This window comes from Botryllus schlosseri, chromosome 9, assembly GCF_051294905.1.
Source record: "Botryllus schlosseri isolate E-star chromosome 9, Bs_hap1, whole genome shotgun sequence".
NCBI lineage: Eukaryota > Metazoa > Chordata > Ascidiacea > Stolidobranchia > Styelidae > Botryllus > Botryllus schlosseri.
In genome coordinates this window covers 27,045,533-27,062,989 of record NC_137244.1, presented here as the reverse complement: position 1 = coordinate 27,062,989, position 17,457 = coordinate 27,045,533, and the positions used below count along the sequence as shown (strand labels likewise).

Sequence of the window (17,457 nt, the reverse complement as noted above, 5' to 3'; positions counted from 1 at the left end):
TGAAATTGTATCACGTCACAGTTTCCATTTGGCTACAGGCAATTTGACGGTGATTTTTGACCGACTTGCCGAGCATCAAATTTGATAAAACGGGTATCAATCGAAAGCTGCCGCCGTACTGATTACGAAAATATAAATTTTATTCCGCTCGCGGCCCTGGAACCCCCACAATCAGCCTCTAATTTTTCATTGTTATGGAGATTGGCATTGGGACGCAACAATGCTGTCTGGCGAAACGACAGACGCAACAATACTGTCTGGCTCCCTTTTTCTCGAGCACCTGTCTCGTTTCGCTAGACAGCATTGTTGCGTCCCAATGCCAATCTCCATAACAATGAAAAATTAGAGGCTGATTGTGGGGGTTCCAGGGCCGCGAGCGGAATAAAATTTATATTTTCGTAATCAGTACGGCGGCAGCTTTCGACTGATACCCGTTTTATCAAATTTGATGCTCGGCAAGTCGGTCAAAAATCACCGTCAAATTGCCTGTAGCCAAATGGAAACTGTGACGTGATACAATTTCATTGAACCGTGCGATTTGCTTGTGTCGACACCACATAGGACACTATGCTTATAGATTACTAACCTACGGATAGATAGTAGATACGCAACTTCTGGCAGTTACGCATGGGCAAACAGTGTCTCTTCTTGCTGAGTAATCTAAATGTAGATGTTGATTTGAATAAAATAGTATTTACGGTGAGCACAACTATAATAAATAAACAAAGAATCGGTCACCGTAAATACTATTTTATTCATAATCCAAATTTTTCGACGACAATAACTCCGCTTCCAGTGGTTGCAATTGAACCAAATTTGGTGAGCATAGTTTCTATAGACAGCCTAACACTTTCATGGGGTGAACAGAAAATTTTCAAATTTTTTATTATTTATTTTTATATAATAAATAGAAACTTTCTTCTCCTGTAGCAAAGCGGTTACTGGCTGGAATTGAACCCAATTTTGTGTGTAGGCTTAAATTAGGTAACCTAACAATTTTATCAAGTAGCCAGTACGATTTGAGAAAAAAAGTCATTTTTGAAGAGCCCTATTGCAGGCGTCTATTAGTTGCACAAGTGAAACTAGATTGTTTTGCCCAGTCATGCTGAGATGTTTTTTGAAAGTTATAGAGCATAATAGCATGCTTGGTGGTGATGCAACAGATGCATTAATGATTTGCTATAGTTTATTATTGTTTGATATTATTATTATATTGTTTCTTGCTATATTGTTCAGTATTCACAGATTTTCCATACCATACCCAAGTACTCTGTTCAACAGAAGGCATAAAAGAATCCAATGTCGACTTTGTTTAGTCATGTTCGCGGCGTTCCTAAACTGGGACCGGACTATGACCAGCAAGGCCGAGTTGTCGAGATCGAGACGAGAGATGACGAAATCCAACAGAAGAGATTTACGGAAATAATCGATCTTCTGGTCGCTGCCGGCTATTTCCGAGCAAGAATCAAAGGTAGGCCTACTTTGAGGAATGAGAAAGAATTTAGATGTTATAATTAGCGCTGGGCAAAATTGAGTCATTCGATTCTGAATTGAGTATTAGGTGTCGGGTATCGAGTAGGCCTACCACTCATTATGACATAGAAACAGTGGGCTATGAATGATATGGAAAATTCAAAATGTAAACCCTTATAGTTTAAACGACAACAAAGACTATAACACCATTTCTGTATCCCATTAAAGATTGTTTGATATTTTTTCGACCAAGTTTGTTTTATTGCAGTTTGTGCCAATGCTGTGGCTTGATCACAACCTCACAAATATGTTGTTTCCACTTAGGTGTGAATAGCTTTGCAAGCCTACTAGACTCTACGAAATATATTCCAACAAATTTAGTCAAATTTAAGATATTACGATGATTTGATCTCATTTTTAACAATGTCAGTCCTTACGATGAAGTGAGGTCTTCAAATTGAGACTGATTCAGCTTTTTAAGACCAAATAAAATTGTCAAGATTATTAGTAAGACCAACAAGCGCATCTTATAAGACAGATTGTGCTTATTAATACAATTTTTGATGCTTCAGTTTTTTAGGCTTGTTTTTACGACGAATTTTGCTAATCAAGACACATTATGGTCCCTGGTCTTGAAAATGAGACCGGAAAGTTGTCATGAGATAAGAACACAAGACACAACTAGCTTATTGAGGCAATTTTTGATGCTTCAGATTTTTTTAGTCTCACTTTTAAGACGAATTTAGCCTGGTCTTTAAAACCAGACCACCACAATTGCTAGTATTGACTCAGACAGCCGTATATATTGTTCTAAGTTTTACATATTGAGTGGTTAGGGACATATACCTTGATAACGTTATGTAGTGTCATGTCTTGTAAACTCCTTAATACAGTAATGTCCCCAACACTGCAAATTCAGGTCTCTCACACTTTCCCTTCGCTCAGAACCTAACTCTGAAAAGGATACCCTCACTCACAGCACTTCTACTATTTTCCATCTTACTTTTGAGATGGATCAAGACCAATCGGCTAAAATATCGATTTAAAACGAAACCAAATTTGTCTAATTTTTTTTGAGTGTATATTTTGTTGCAGTTTGTGAAAATGCTTTGGCTTGATCACGAATACACAGACACGTCATTTCCAGTAACGTGCGCAGTTTGTACTACATATATATTTGGTATGATGCGATATCAGATATGGCCAATCGAGGTTTCCACAGTCGAAAATACTATCAAGACCATGTCGCTCGTTGATAAATTAACTCTTAGTAGTAAGCAGCATGTCATTTGAGTACTCAAATATCATTTCTCACTGCTCATCTCAAGTCATTAGAATAATACTCGATTCTGATTCGTGCACTCGAATTAGGCCTATTGTGCTCAGCCTTAATTATGGATTTTTATTCGTTCAGGGTTATCACCTTTCGACAAAGTGATCGGGGGAATGACTTGGTGCATCTCCATTTGCAATTTCGATGTCGACGTGGACCTGCTGTTCCAGGAAAACTCTACAATAGGGCAGAAGATCTCTCTCACAGAAAAAATTGTAGCGGTTTTGCCAAGGATGAAATGTCCTCATAGGATCGAGCCTCATCAAGTGCAAGGTGAACGAAAGTATTCTTTTTTTGATGCATTTGTTTTTATCTTGTTTGGTGATGCGATTGTTGATGGACGGAATGCTCTTTCCCGTTTTCTACTAGTTGCTGACGATTGCCCCTGACGAGTGTTGGCCGAAAATATTTCCTAAATTTTAAAGCATTAATTCAGAGTGCTCAAGTTGTTTGTACCTGTTCGTACTAATTACTCGAGTGCAGTGGTGCAAACGGGGTAGAATCAGAGAATCCATTCCAAGCTCGACTCAATCCAATTTAAAAAGCCCTTATTGTTCTCTAGAAGAGAGTAATCTTCCGCTCATTCTGAATGCATTGGCCTATTGCTCATTTTATTTCATCAATCTGTTGTTTCACACTGTCTTAATGACCTACGGTAATTCTTTATAATTAACCATTCGTTAAATATTTATTTTTATTGAATAAATCCAAAATTTTATGTTTGAATAACTTCGCTTCCACTGGTTGGAATTGAGTCAAAATTGGTGTTCTGCGTTTTTTTCAGGTACCTTAACAATTTTATCAAGTAGCCAGTAAAATTTGAGAAGAAATTGTATCTGAACAGCCCAGGGTTGTAATCAAGGTACAAGGCTCCGAGTCACAAGTCAATCTTACTTTTATAGTTTTGACTCGAGTCAGGTCGAGTGATTTTGAATTCATCACCGAGTCACTTCCGCTATCAGAGGGTCGAGTCTGAGTCATGACATTATGACTTGAGTCCGAGTCCGAGTCCAAGTCATTGTATTGACTGCTCACTGTCCAGTTAAAATCTGGGTAAATCCTCTTTTTATAACTCTATTCGGTAATATTGAATGATTCTCATTTATAATATACTCATTTTCCTCATTTTTAGCAGTTTCTGGTCGCATTTTCAAATCCCAATAGTGTGGTTACTTTACTAGCCTATTCTTCGAAATTACAATGAAATATCGGTCTTGGCCGTCTGTGTCTCAAGTCATATGAATCGGTTCGAGTCATGTGCAATGACTCGAGTCCAAGTCGAGTCATTTCCATATTTTGATAAAATGACTCGAATCAAGTCGAGTCATCAGAAAATAGTGGCTCGAGTCGAGTCATTACAGCCCCAATGTTAATGTACATAGATTTAATCCGATTAACCTACGAAGAGTGACTCGAGTCATTACAACCCTGGGCTGTAGTCATTATTCTTATAATGTGCTTTTATTTTAAGGACTTGATTTCAAGAGCATATTCCCCGTTATCCAATGGTTGGTGAAAAAACTAGTCGAAACGAGGTCTGAAATGGGGGATCACATTCGCGCGTTCAGCATTTCGCAATTCGACAAATTTCACCGGACCTCGTCGGAATCGGAGCAGCGGATAGATGCACTGTTTCAATTGACCAGAAATTACAGGTGGCGGCTCTGTGATAGTTGATTTGCTGTGCCTTCATGCGAACAGTCGTGTAGGACAGAGTTGTGGACAACTGAAAAATTTTCAGCTTTTCGAAATTTGATTAGAATTATTAATGATAGCTACACATTTTTTTCCAAACTAGACTAGAATTCACAAAATCTTGGATATTGATTTCAATTCTAATTCATATCAAGACGAGAGTTGACACTCATAAGCACAGGAATAGCAAACATCCGTACAGCAAGCGTGGTTCCTTTCGCACGATACAGTTCTCCTGAAGCATTTTCGGAAAACCAGAAATTAGATTAGAATTAAAACGGGATTATTTCACAAATTACAGTAGCATTAAATCAAAATCACTGGTTTTCCTGATTAGTTTAGGTATAGAATTACCGAGTTCGCAAGCACCTCGAAATTTGAATTGAATTCTGAATTAGAAAGTTCTTATCAAATCGAGAGTTTAGTCTTGTGACCATGAGAATGGCAAATGTCTGTTTCAAATGAGAACATAGAAACATTTCACAAGGTTAAATGAGATTTCCTGCATTTCGATCTAATTTAGTAAAAACTTGAATTATCTAGTCATCCAAGTCTGATATGAAGTGACGACTATGACATCGCAATATTACTGCGATATTTTTTCATACGTAGGCCGATGAGAAAATATAAACGGAAGAACAAGAGCGATTTAAAAACGGAAGAATCGAAAGTGTCTTCGGCGCTGTTAGAATACGGAAGAAGATCGGGTAAGGGTATTCAGACAACTTTAGGAATGATTATTTCTATGGAACATTGCATATCATCAATCGTAAAATACAAATGTTGATATAACATGTTCTTTTGAATTCTCTACTCGTTGATTACGATTACCCCTGACGAGTGTCAACCGATAATATTTGGGTATATTTCAGTATCAATATACTATTCAATTGTATATTGAAGTCCTGTGTCCCTCGCATCTCTGCCTTATTCAGGAGTGAGTAAAACGAGCCAGTCGCAAAAAGAGGATGTCGGCAAAAACGGGAGATCGCAAGAGGATATCTCGACACCCTTTACAAAGGTTACGCGGCAACAGCATTGGGTCACGTTTATATGCGTTTTTGTTACGTGTGTTTACAGCTTGCAACCGAAGATTCTGGAAGGACAGATGACGTGGACGAAGAGGCTGAAATTCTGATGGAGGAGGAAAAAAAACTGAGGCAACTGATGGGAGATATGGAAGAAATCAAAGGTTTTGTAATTTTTCGTTTCAAAAGTAAAAAAAATTTGGTCAAACAATGTAAAAACTTATAGATTTTACCTCATAATTTTTGCCTTATTTTAAAGTTAATGAGCAGTTAGGTGCATTCCACAAATGTAATTTTTGCGTTTTGTTTACTAGAGCTGTAACATGATAATGGAATATACAAATTCCGAATGGTACCTGCACTGCTCCCCCTTCGGTCTAACATCACGAATTCTCAACAGAGGTCTTGCACAGTTTATGAGGGGCCCAAGTTCTGAATCAAAACCAGACAAAAAATATCTTTCAGTCGACCAGTGTTATAGGTAGCGATTGCAATTTCAAAGACACGTCAAAATTTCTTTAAGAGAAGTAGAAAATGAGTATGTGGGAGGGTTTGGGTTAAAACTAGGCCTGTCTGGGTGAATACCGGTAAAATAATAATCTACTGATTGCGCCCAGGAAAAGACTTTGATGGTAAACTTTCTTCGCGGGCTGTCGGTTCGATTATCGGGATGCAGAGCAAGGAGCTTCAGAATGTGGCCGCTCAGTATGCGGAACGAAAAGCAGAGCTCGAAATCGAGATGAAAAGAGCCCAGAAATCGTCGGTTCTGATGCCGTTGGAAAAGTGAGTTTGTGATTAAATGATATATTTATTCAGGCTGTTAAATATGATTTTTTTTCAAATGTAATGGCCACCGAATAAAACTGTTTGGTTGGCTGAAAAACGCTACATGTCAAATTTTGGCTCAATTCTAACCCGTAGAAGCATACCTATAAAGAGTAGATCATTTTGTATTTAGTAACAAAAAATATAAAAAAAATTCTTTCAAATTTTACTGGCCACCCTATGAAATTGTCAGGTTGTCTAAGAAAAGGACGCAAGTCCAGTCTGGCTCGATTCCAATCCCAAGCGCGGTTATGGCAGTATAAAATTTACAAAATTTTGGATTTGAAAATATACTCTTTATGGTAGGAAATTGTGTCGTCATCAATGATACAATTACCCAACTTAAATTCTATTTTTTTCCAAACGCTAAATTTTCTGCTCCAATACCTTTCCGTCTATAGGTTGGAATTGAGCCAAATTTGATGTGCAGCATTTTCTTGATTTTATCAATTATAGCCAGTAAAATTCTAAAAAAAGGTGTTTTGAACAGCCCCTAATATTGATAACAAAATAAACCCGGATATTTTTAACCAACAATCGTATCACCAATGTGATGTCACCGAAATGAAATTTATAATAATATTTCCGTGCTGACGGTGTCGTCAAAAATTCTCAGGCACCGTAAAAAAACCGAAGCCATGAGATCCAAGTTGGAAGAAACCAATCAAAGGATTTCGGAAATTGAAGATATTTGCGAAAAACTCTCAGCTGATGCCGATCTGGTGAGGAGCTGTTTTCGTAAATAGTGGCGGAATGATTCATTCAAGCACTGAAAATGATGCGCTCCATTCCAGTAACAGTAAATTTATCAATAAAAGTGATAGTTGTTTGACGATATGTTCCATTGTGGCAGCCTTGAAACTTGGATTGGTGGTATCGCAGCGTGCGAAACATGTATTACAAAGGTACGCATGTTAATGAAATGACATAGGCCTATCTGTGAAGTCGTGATCAACACAAAGCATTGTCACAAAGTGCAATGAAATAGGTATGGTCGAAAAAACACAATCATTTTTAATTTGATGTGTAACTGGCATTATATACTTTGTGGTGTAAGAGGTTCATATATGGTTCAATTGCTGTGACGTAACAATGTTAGAATATTCGACTTCAAGCCTAGCACGTGTTGAGATGCTTCTAATTTCTCAGGCAACGAGCGAGCTTACCACTGCCACTGATTTTCGAGAACGTTTGGCTGAAAAGAAAAAAGAATTTGATGAAATCGAGTCGAACGCCGACGCCGAAATGCTGCAGACGATCAAGGATTTGATCGTTCGTAACGAGAATCTGAAAAGGCAGGAACAGGAATTCAAGGAGAAATGCAGGTTTCTATCAATTTAGAACAACGACACAACGTTTGCTGGACCGAATAAAACATCATGTTGCTAGATTTGTTAGAACACGCTCTGAGAAAAGCTCACCCTTGAAGCTTGATTCAGAACAAGCAAAGGCCATGAATTCCGCCATCGACAAACATTTGGTGGATAATCCTGTCAATATCAATACACAATTGAATAGATTGATCATATTGAAATGAACCCGAATATTTTCGGCTGACACTCGTCAGGCGTAATCGTCAGCTACTAGTAGAGAATTGGAGAGAACATTATATAACAACAATCGTATCACAAAATATGACGTCACCGGCATGGAATTTTGAATAATCCGGGCGAAAAAAGAGGTTAAGCTTAACGTACTATTTTGAGATGGTACACGAACTCCTTCTGTAGGTACAGCGTACATTCAGCTTAAGCTCTCTCTCTTTGCCCCGATTATTCAATATTCCATGCCAGTGATATGATATTTTGTTACAGGATTGTTGTTGCTATACAATGTTTCCTCCAATTCTCTACTAGTTGCTGGCGATTACCCCTGACGGGTGTCAGCCGAAAATATTCGAATTCATTTCACTATGAATATAATATTTAATTGTACAATGAAGTTTTGCACCTCAAAGAAGCTTCAAATTTAGAAAACTAGCATGGATTAAAGCGTAAACTTTCATATCTTTTTTTCAGAAACGAGTCGGCAAAGCTGAAAGAAGACATCACTGCGCTGGAAAAGGGATTGGAGTCCGACGTCGTACAGGTGGTTAACTTTTTTTCAAGTACCAGGGTTGTAACCAAGTTGCGAGGTTCTGAGTCACAAGTCACTCTCACTTCTATAGTCTTGACTCAAGTCGAGTCATTTTTAATTCGCAACCTAGGCAAGTCGGTGAGCGGAGGGTCGAGTCCGAGTCACAGAATTAAGAGTCATTGTGTTGACTGTTCTGTTTGAGTTTAAGTCTTGATTATTCGCATTTATAATATACTCATTTTCCTCACTTTCTGAACAGTTTCCGGTCACATTTTTAAGTACCAGTACTAATAGACAAAATGCCAATAGTGTGGTAACTTTACTATTGTTCAAAATTACAATGAAATGTAGTTTTTGACCGTCCGAGTCTCGAGCCGTATGACTTGGTCCGAGTCATGCGCAATACAGAGATTGACTCAAATCGAGTCGAGTCATTTTCCGTATTTTGAGAAAATAACTCTAGTCAAGTCATGTCACCTAAAATTCCGACTCGAGTCATTACGACCCTGGTGCCAACAATGACTCATTTGATTGTATATTTTTACAATTTTTTGATTTTTACAGGACGACGAAAATTTGGAATTGGTCGAGAAGCAACTTGACGTTGACAATGAGAGATTGAGGAAAATCCGCGCGATTTTAGCAAAAAAGAACCGCTCCGTCGCTAAATTGTCGTTGAAAATCGACGAAGTCCCCACCCGAGCGGAACTGACGCAATATCAAAAGAGATTCGTTGAGTTGTACGATCAGGTTAGTTGTGCGGAGCAGACTTGGCAACTAGATAATTCTGCTTCGCTAATTAGACTAATTAGAGCACAAAGCTAATTATCATCTAATTTGTGAAATATTTTTATACTCTAATTTTAGTTCTAGTCTCATCTCTAGTTTTCCTGAATATGCTACAGGAGTGCTGTGTCGTGTGGAACCAGCTGTATAATAGGGCCGTTGAAAAAACCTTTTCCTTCACATCTCACTGGCTACTTGATAAAATTGTTAGGTTGGTTAAAAAAGCGCTGCACACCAACTTTGGCTCCATTCCAACCGGTAGAAGTGAGATTCGTGCAGTGGAAAACTTTGAATTTATCATTAAAAAACTAAAAAATATAATTTCTAAATTTTTCTGCCGACCCCATAAAATTGTTAGGCTGTCAGTAGAGATGATGCGCACCAAATTTGGCTCAATTCCAACCACAAGAAGCAAGGTTATTGCAGTAGAAAAATTTGGATTTGAATAAAATAGTATTTACGGTGACTGACTCTTTAATTATTATTACAAAATCATGCAATTACAAATTTTTCTACTGCAACACCTTCTCTACTGTACAAACATATCCTAGTTCCGTGCTTCTTAGAATCAACTCTGCTAGTTTGATTTTGCTGTTTTGAGAATCCAATAGTTTGCACAAGTCTGTCTTCAAATTCTGTGATTCGCAATAGATCGCAGCCACGCAACTGGAAACGAAACAGTTCTTCACTCTCTACAACAACCTGGACGACAAACGCTCGTATCTACGGAAGCAAGTCGAGCTGCTCGACTCCATCTTCGATAACTTTCACATCGCTCGAGCCTCCTCCGAGAGCATGACCATGTATCTGCGGCAGTTCGAACGGATTGTGGAGGGGGTGAAGGCTAATAAGATCAAGGTAAGGAACTTAATGTTAAGCCGCAAATAGACAATAATAGGCAGTGTTTGAGTGATTCAATTCTGAATCGAGTATTAGTCTTCAAGTCTTGTAATCAAGCGACATTAAATATGAAGGAAGCCCAAATATGTACCTTTATGTGGCCACAATGAAGATATTGCTGGTTCTACATCACAATAAAAGACATTTTGATATTTTTTCGACCGTACCTATTTCATTGCATATTGAGCCAATGCAGTTGGTTGAACACGACTTCACAGAATCATTTTACCCAGCCCTAATAATAGGTATTGTATAAAATAAAAATATTTGTAGATTATATATTTACATGGTATGTAACATATTCACTATTCAGGTTGAAAAGAAACGAGAGGTTGAAAAGACAGAGCGAGATCGCCTGAAGGACCAGTATTTGGATCTGGTGGAACAGCAAAGACTTTACGTTAAAACAATCCACGCTTTCCAAGAAGAATGTCGACGTAACGAGATTCTAGTCGATAAGTTACAGGATATGGGAGTCGAGATCTGAATAATCCATCTCAATATAGCAGGGGTTCTTGAACTTTTTTGATTGAAATTTGTCGATTTTTGATTGGTCAGAAGCCGAGGACCACAAAAATGTCTTCAATTTTTTACCCCAATCTTGATTTGGGTTGTTTCATGTCAAAAATCGACTTGATGACTAAAGAAGGTCATGAATGGAGCCCAGGAGATATCGGATTTTTATTAGCCGATACCGATTACTAGCCCCAGATAATCACGATATATATTCGAAAGATGTGACATCCAGCTTAATGCGCATTTAAAAAACTTGAGAGCATATACTTGAAAAGCTTTACAGCCATTTTGGAGATGAAGTAAACTAGAAAGGCTGCACCTGGACGCCTGCAATCTATAAGAAATAGATCAAGATCAATATTCTCAGTGTAACAGTCGCAGATCATTGGTCTCTGACTCCCCCTACTGACATTTTGTGACTTATCGAAAATTACAGATATTTTTTCTAGCGGTCGATACCGATATTTCTTTTTAACTGTGGTGTTGACTTTATATGTTCATTGTTCAGTCAGGCTCAAGTCATCACATAAAGCCCATTTATTTAGGTTATTCCATGCATATAACATGCTAGCTAATGACTAATACAGCAAGTCACAGTCCCATTCAAAGCACCAATTCCCGAGGATAATATGATTTTGTAGTTTCTTGATGTATTTCAAACATTAGACCTGAAATTTTAAACTCAGTTTAAGAACCTCTGCCATAGATGAACCGTTGGATATACATCTGATTTACATACCTATACCTACGTGCAATAAAATTCATGAACACATCGTTCCATGAGTACTTACGAAAGAAATCTGCCTTGAATAATCTATTTCCACACAAACTTATTCAAAAAAGTCAGATGCTTCCCGGCAAAAAGGGTTTTCGCAGTGAAATAGGAGCAAAAATGTTCTTCTTTCTCAACGGAAAACGAGCTGTCTTCAGAATGACTTGTGTTTTTGATAATACGATGGTGACACATGAACAGATTCCTTCTGTGACACCACAAGCATTCGTGGCTTTCGTAATCATAAATAAGTCGAGAGTTATGCTGTAGAACTTGGTTCCATAACGTAGTAACGTGAGGGTTCTCTGTAAGTAGTGATAGTCTGGTCCAAGTTGATAAGGAGCGCAACAAATTAGCTGAGATGCTGATGTCTGAAACGCTTTTTTCCTGCAAATCCATCATATCTAGAACATCATCTTTGAGAAAGTCTATGACTTTGTCAAGAAAAAAAATTGCAATATCATGCCTCGTACATGTGATTACTCTATACAAGCAGTCGAGGACCCAGGATTTATGCGCCCATGCGTTGTAGTTGCTACGTTGTCTGACGGACATGTCCTTGCATATTATAAATTCACCACGGATCATGGCGAGAAGTGAATCAAAATGTGTTTGACTTTCTAAGCCTGAATACCGACAAGATTCTGAAAGAATGAGAGGTTCCAGGACTTTGCTTGATGATGATTTCGACTGTAGTTGAACTGCAGCATATCGCGAATCGGTTGCTATTCCTCTTTCAATTCCGTATACGTTGGTGCATTTCTGTGTGAAAATCCAACGCCTGTGAGCGAAGGTTTCGCTGCTTTTGGGATTGATTTTCAGAACGAGGGCGGTCAAATCGAATTCCCGTTGGTGCCAGTTGCCTTGTTGATTTGCGAGCATGAGTTTCCTATTGTTCCACGCTGTGGTGTGGTCTGGACAGCAGAGCAGCAGGCACCTGTTGAAATCAGATTAGAATTATAGGTTATAGCCACAAAGTTTTTTCAAAGTAGATTTGAATCATAAACTAATTCGTAAAAACTTGAAATTTCATTTGAATTCTGAATTAGAAAGAATACGTACAACAAAGATCAAGTGTAGTTCACATCGAGTCAGAGCTCATTTCTCGAAGAAGGAACGAGAATCGCAAATGCATGTACACACAGCAATTAAGCTTGGGCTCGGCTCGCACGATACAGTTCTCCTGTAGCAATTTCAGGTAAACCAGAACTAGACTTTAAAATTTAATCACCGGTATTTCACTCTAATTAGACAAAGTCCGGGCGAAACAATAGCTCGGATTCGCAAGAGGTCATTTCAAGATCGCTTACTTGGTGATATCACCGATGCTCTCCGACATAATCTCATTCTGCAATTCCATATGAGCGTAATGAAAAAGCAGAGGAATCACGTGCATGCTGATGCCGAGGTTATCATCTTGAACAAGAATCGCGTCTTCGGCAGATGTGAACTTGATGGGTAGGACCTCTATGTTCCTTTGAAAAATATATCACTTTGCACCGTGTTAGTTATTGTTGCATAGGCCTACATCAGTGGCTGTTCGCGGGGCATGTATATCCCAACGGTCACTGACACGGCAGTCGGCAATGGACATAGGACCCGTCGAATGAAGAACCCAGACAAACTTGAATTACTAATCCACGATGACGTATCAGTATATTTTCCAACACCAACATAGTTGATTAGACCCATGGATTAACCCGTACGTGTTTTTATGCTAAGCACAGCATGACTTGAAATCCGTCAAGTTACTACCCACTTTGCCGATAATGCATTCCAAGCAGGATATCAAATTGTTAGCCTACTTCAAGTTATCCCCATCCATCTATCATTGTATCGCTGTCTTGCGGTGTTTTGAACCGAATAAAGTATTATAAACCAATGTATCACGTCGACATTTTGGTGACCCAGTGCACGGCGAGTCGTCTACACTGCTCACTGCTCATGTTACAAACCCCCATCTGTATTTTACCAATAGTTGAGAAGGGACATGCCACCTCCTTTCCATGACTTGTCCTTTCTATGTTATTTTCTAATACTTTTTATTTATTGTGCTTGCCTATTATTGACATGTCGATGTTTGAGTGCAGGATCGCTACTGATGCGTGTCGATCGGCATCCTCCTATCTGTTCATGACATCGCATTGTACATTGTCAAAATTACACCAGCCAAGGCTGTGTCAACAAAAAGAGTTCGTGTATCATCTAAAAATAGTACATTGAACGCTCTCGTATTCGACATTTCGTGCTGGTGACGTCATATTTTGTGTTACGATTGTTGATATACGCTGTTCTTTCGAATTCTCTACTAGTTGCTGACGATTACCCCTGACGAGTGTCAGCCGAAAATATTCGGGTTCATTTTAATATGAATATACTATTCAATTGTATATTGAAGTTCTGTACCTCAAAGAAGCTGTTCATTGTACATTGTGTGCGACTTGTTGAGATGAGAAATATAACCAACGATGTTATGTTCCGGGCGGCTACTCTCATTTTGTTGCTGTATTCACGGCACGGGATGGATTGCGAATTTCACAATGATATACTGCTCAGTGCTCAATCACGAACTTTAGCTCTTACGTGTACGCGGTCGATGCAAGTCTCCGGAATATCTTCTTTCCAACAGCGATTCCCTCCGCAGTTCGTTTTGCGCGAATAGCGGTAAACAAATCTTTCATGACTATGCTTAGGGCTGTTTGTTATTCCAAAATATCGAATGCATTTATCGTCCCTAGATAAGAACGAATAATATAAAGTTTTCTGATACCAGAGCCGCCAGCGAGCATAATGTAGAGTAGATAATAAGTAAGGCTAGGCCATCGGTGCTCACATTTTAGCAGTACTGAACCTAAGTACCTTGTATACATGTACAAGCAGTGATCTACCTACATATTATGCAATAGTCAGGTAAAGTCTTCCTACAAGCCGACTAAATCGTCTTACCTGTTACCTTGCTGGCTTACAAAAGGCACCTCATAACAAAATGAGCGAAACGCGAGAACACTTTTTCATTATGAATCGACCTATCAGCACCGCATGGAAAGACACGCCATGATGTCGCCTGGTATATTGCGACCGAGGAGCGAGCAGTTCTGCGAACTTCTTACCAGAATAGGACAGGAGAAATTTCAGCTTTTCCAAATCGGACTACTGAGTTCGCAAAACATTGGAAATTAAATTAACACTAAATCAGAGATCATTATCATAAGCACGCGAATGTCTGCATACCAAACCTGGTTCGTTCCGTACTATGCATATACGACTGTTCTGGCAGTTGCAGGAAATTTGATTATACGGAATAGGATTCGGCCGTAACCGACTAGAAGTATTTAGTGTCCGCCTCAAATAGCTCACAATGCTCCATCTTCCGCAAGACTGCACCCACGCCTGCTGTGGACCAGTTACTGACTTCTCCCGAACATACAGAATAAACAGCGATTTCTATTCCCTGCGATGCTACAGACAAATGTTACTCCTCGAAATTCTCCAATCCACGCCATGTTCGCAGTTAACTCGATGTTACTTGGAATTCCCTAAAAACCTCAGCGCCCGAGCGGCACTGCTCAATACTTAATCGAATGAACCACATCGGCAAGTCTCTCTCCGACTACTTCCACACATATCATCGCAACACACATGATGTTTATTCAATGCAACAACTACATTTAATAAATTGTCATTCGATTGCAGACAAGACCGGATTGAAAATGAAAACAAAACGATGCAAAATTCAGGCGCAGCAGATGTTGGTCTACAATTCATAGTGCCGTCATTCTCAAGTTTTTTTGTACATATTGATGTTCCGTAATTGACTAAGCAGAATTTGACACCTGCAAGCCATTTGATACGATATATGAAGATGAATTTCTCAACCAGGTCAGAGTAAATAATTTACAGTGGCCTTGATGTGTGACGAGCTCTGTACTTATGTACATCTGGCCCTCAGACGTCATCTGACGAATGAAATTCCAAGACAAAGCCACATTGTCTGATGCAAACACACCGCCTTCAATGCCAGAGCTCAGAAATGACAATGCAAAGCCAGTAACCACTCTGCGACACCGTAAGCTGAGAAGTTTACAGCATTCAACCGAATTACTACCGCTTTGGCAGCTAAGACGTCATTAATGTTGTCAGAGCTAAAAACGTACAATGCAAAGCAAGTAACCACTCTGCAACACCATAACCTAAGAAGTTTACGACATTTGACCAAATTTACTACCCACTTTGGCAGCTGCTAAGACAATGCCGTTTATGTAACGATTTTACTGAGCTGTTCGACAAGGCAAGTCATCAAGGGCATCTACATAATTGTCACACTCTCAATGGCAACAATCTGATGACCGCCCTGCAGCTGGAAGTTGCATAGGTTTATTGGCAACTACATGACAAGCCACAACCTGCCGCCACAGCATAAAACACGTCACACTGAACGGCAAAAGCCTGCATGTACAGCAGTCACCACACAATCATTCTGGCAACGACACAAAAAGGCATCTGCGTAGTCAACTACGGCCACAGCACTCGAGCAATTCAACTGTTCAAGCCAAAAATATGCACGACACTGGATGATTTCAGGGAAAGCTAGCTGACCATATAGTTCAAGACCTTGATAGCAGCTTGTATCAAGTTAGGATCCAGTCAAATTTCTTATCCACAAAGAAATACCCTCAAAAATGAAGGCTCCCCTCGAACATGTTGGCATTTATGGCGTTAATACCTTAATCTGATTATAACCGTCATAAATAATAACATGCTCACAGGGAACTATGATTAATGATCATCACTTTGTGGATAAGAAATAGACAAGATCAAGTTTCGAGTTGGAATAACAACAAATTCTACTGCGATCACAATATAAGCAAATATCGGGGAGCCTGTTGAGTCCTTAACAAAGCCATTCAATTACCGGTTATCCTGCATCTAAGCTAACCAAGTCGTCACTTGTTACTGACAAAGGCAGCAAATTTGATAGCTTCAAAGTAAAAAAAAACTAATGGTATCTCCCGTACGAGTCATGGCTTTGGTAACCGCCTCCATACCCACCACTACCGCCGCCATATCCACCACCACCACCACCTCCATATCCCCTGTCATAGCCACCACCATATCCGCCACCGCCGCCATATCCTCCTCTGTCGTAAGAGCGATTCCCGTAGCCATAATCCCGATCTCGCCCGCCATCACGATCTCGACCACCGCCGTAACCACCATTGCGTTCTTCACGTTTTCGGACTACATCGGGATTCTTCGCGAGCCAATCCACATCAGGCTGAACGCTGTCAGCCTTGAGTCCCTTCTCTTCGCTGTAATACACGACATCGCACGGCTGGTTTTCGTACAGAGTCCTGTGGCCCTCCATTTTGATTTTGGTTTGGTGGACGAAGACTTCCTCTTCATTCTCGAGTTTTATGAACCCGTAACCCTTCGAGTCGTTGAAGAACTTGACCGTGCCGCGACCTGACTGTAATTCGCTCATTTTTGGGGGTAATAAGCGTACGACCACACTGAGAATAAAACGACACCGCAGACCAATGGCACGCCACGAAAAGAATGACTGCGGGCTGCGCGCGCAACCGCCAACCGTCTGGGAAAAGGAAAAACGGATTTTTTTGTGGTACGGCGCCCGGAATTCTAAACGGCAAATTTGCGAAAATCTGGTTTTGACCCCTCCTCATCATTTTCATCAAATCAAAACATAACAAGATTGCAATATATTGAACGACCTGGAGTAGTCTTTTAATCAGACACCCACCATGGCCTACCTTTTCATTGTATAGCAGTCTTGTGGTGTTTTGAAATGACACTGATCCTGAAACTGTGCATTTTGGTTGGATGAAAATAAATACTCTCTCTCTCTCTCTCTGAGCATTGGGCATGCCTCTTAATTACATTGCCTAGGCTCAGCCCACTCCAATTCGTTTCTAATGATGTCGCTATCTTTTCATTGTATCGCAAATTTTGTACTGATAAAAATTGTTAATAAACCGAACTGAACTGAACTGTGTTCGGCGTTTTGACAGGTTTTCCGCTATGCTTCCACGCAATTC

General features: G+C 39.6%; 4 protein-coding genes across 4 annotated transcripts in view; 1 reads left to right on the top strand and 3 right to left on the bottom strand.

Annotated features, from left to right (window-relative positions):
• Positions 1 to 17,457, bottom strand: part of LOC145446106 (methionine synthase reductase-like) — an 88,122-nt gene that overhangs the window by 63,413 nt on the left and 7,252 nt on the right. The gene's annotated exons all lie outside the window — the stretch shown is intronic.
• Positions 1,238 to 11,407, top strand: LOC145446108 (coiled-coil domain-containing protein 93-like). The gene is made up of 13 exons (XM_080324329.1): positions 1,238 to 1,471; positions 2,888 to 3,079; positions 4,278 to 4,461; positions 5,114 to 5,208; positions 5,437 to 5,522; positions 5,582 to 5,693; positions 6,147 to 6,312; positions 6,971 to 7,076; positions 7,504 to 7,679; positions 8,373 to 8,442; positions 8,995 to 9,180; positions 9,868 to 10,074; positions 10,430 to 11,407. The coding sequence occupies exons 1-13, from the start codon at positions 1,300 to 1,302 to the stop codon at positions 10,601 to 10,603; spliced, it is 1,926 nt and encodes a 641-aa protein (XP_080180455.1). The 5' UTR covers positions 1,238 to 1,299; the 3' UTR covers positions 10,604 to 11,407.
• Positions 11,263 to 14,874, bottom strand: LOC145446114 (protein prenyltransferase alpha subunit repeat-containing protein 1-like). The gene is made up of 3 exons (XM_080324335.1): positions 13,988 to 14,874; positions 12,715 to 12,879; positions 11,263 to 12,341 (listed from the first exon to the last, which is right to left on the bottom strand). The coding sequence occupies exons 1-3, from the start codon at positions 14,083 to 14,085 to the stop codon at positions 11,447 to 11,449; spliced, it is 1,158 nt and encodes a 385-aa protein (XP_080180461.1). The 5' UTR covers positions 14,086 to 14,874; the 3' UTR covers positions 11,263 to 11,446.
• On the bottom strand, positions 15,030 to 16,978 carry LOC145446122 (uncharacterized). Its single transcript, XM_080324345.1, has one exon. It carries the CDS (start codon positions 16,884 to 16,886, stop codon positions 16,401 to 16,403), a length of 486 nt encoding a protein of 161 aa, XP_080180471.1. The 5' UTR covers positions 16,887 to 16,978; the 3' UTR covers positions 15,030 to 16,400.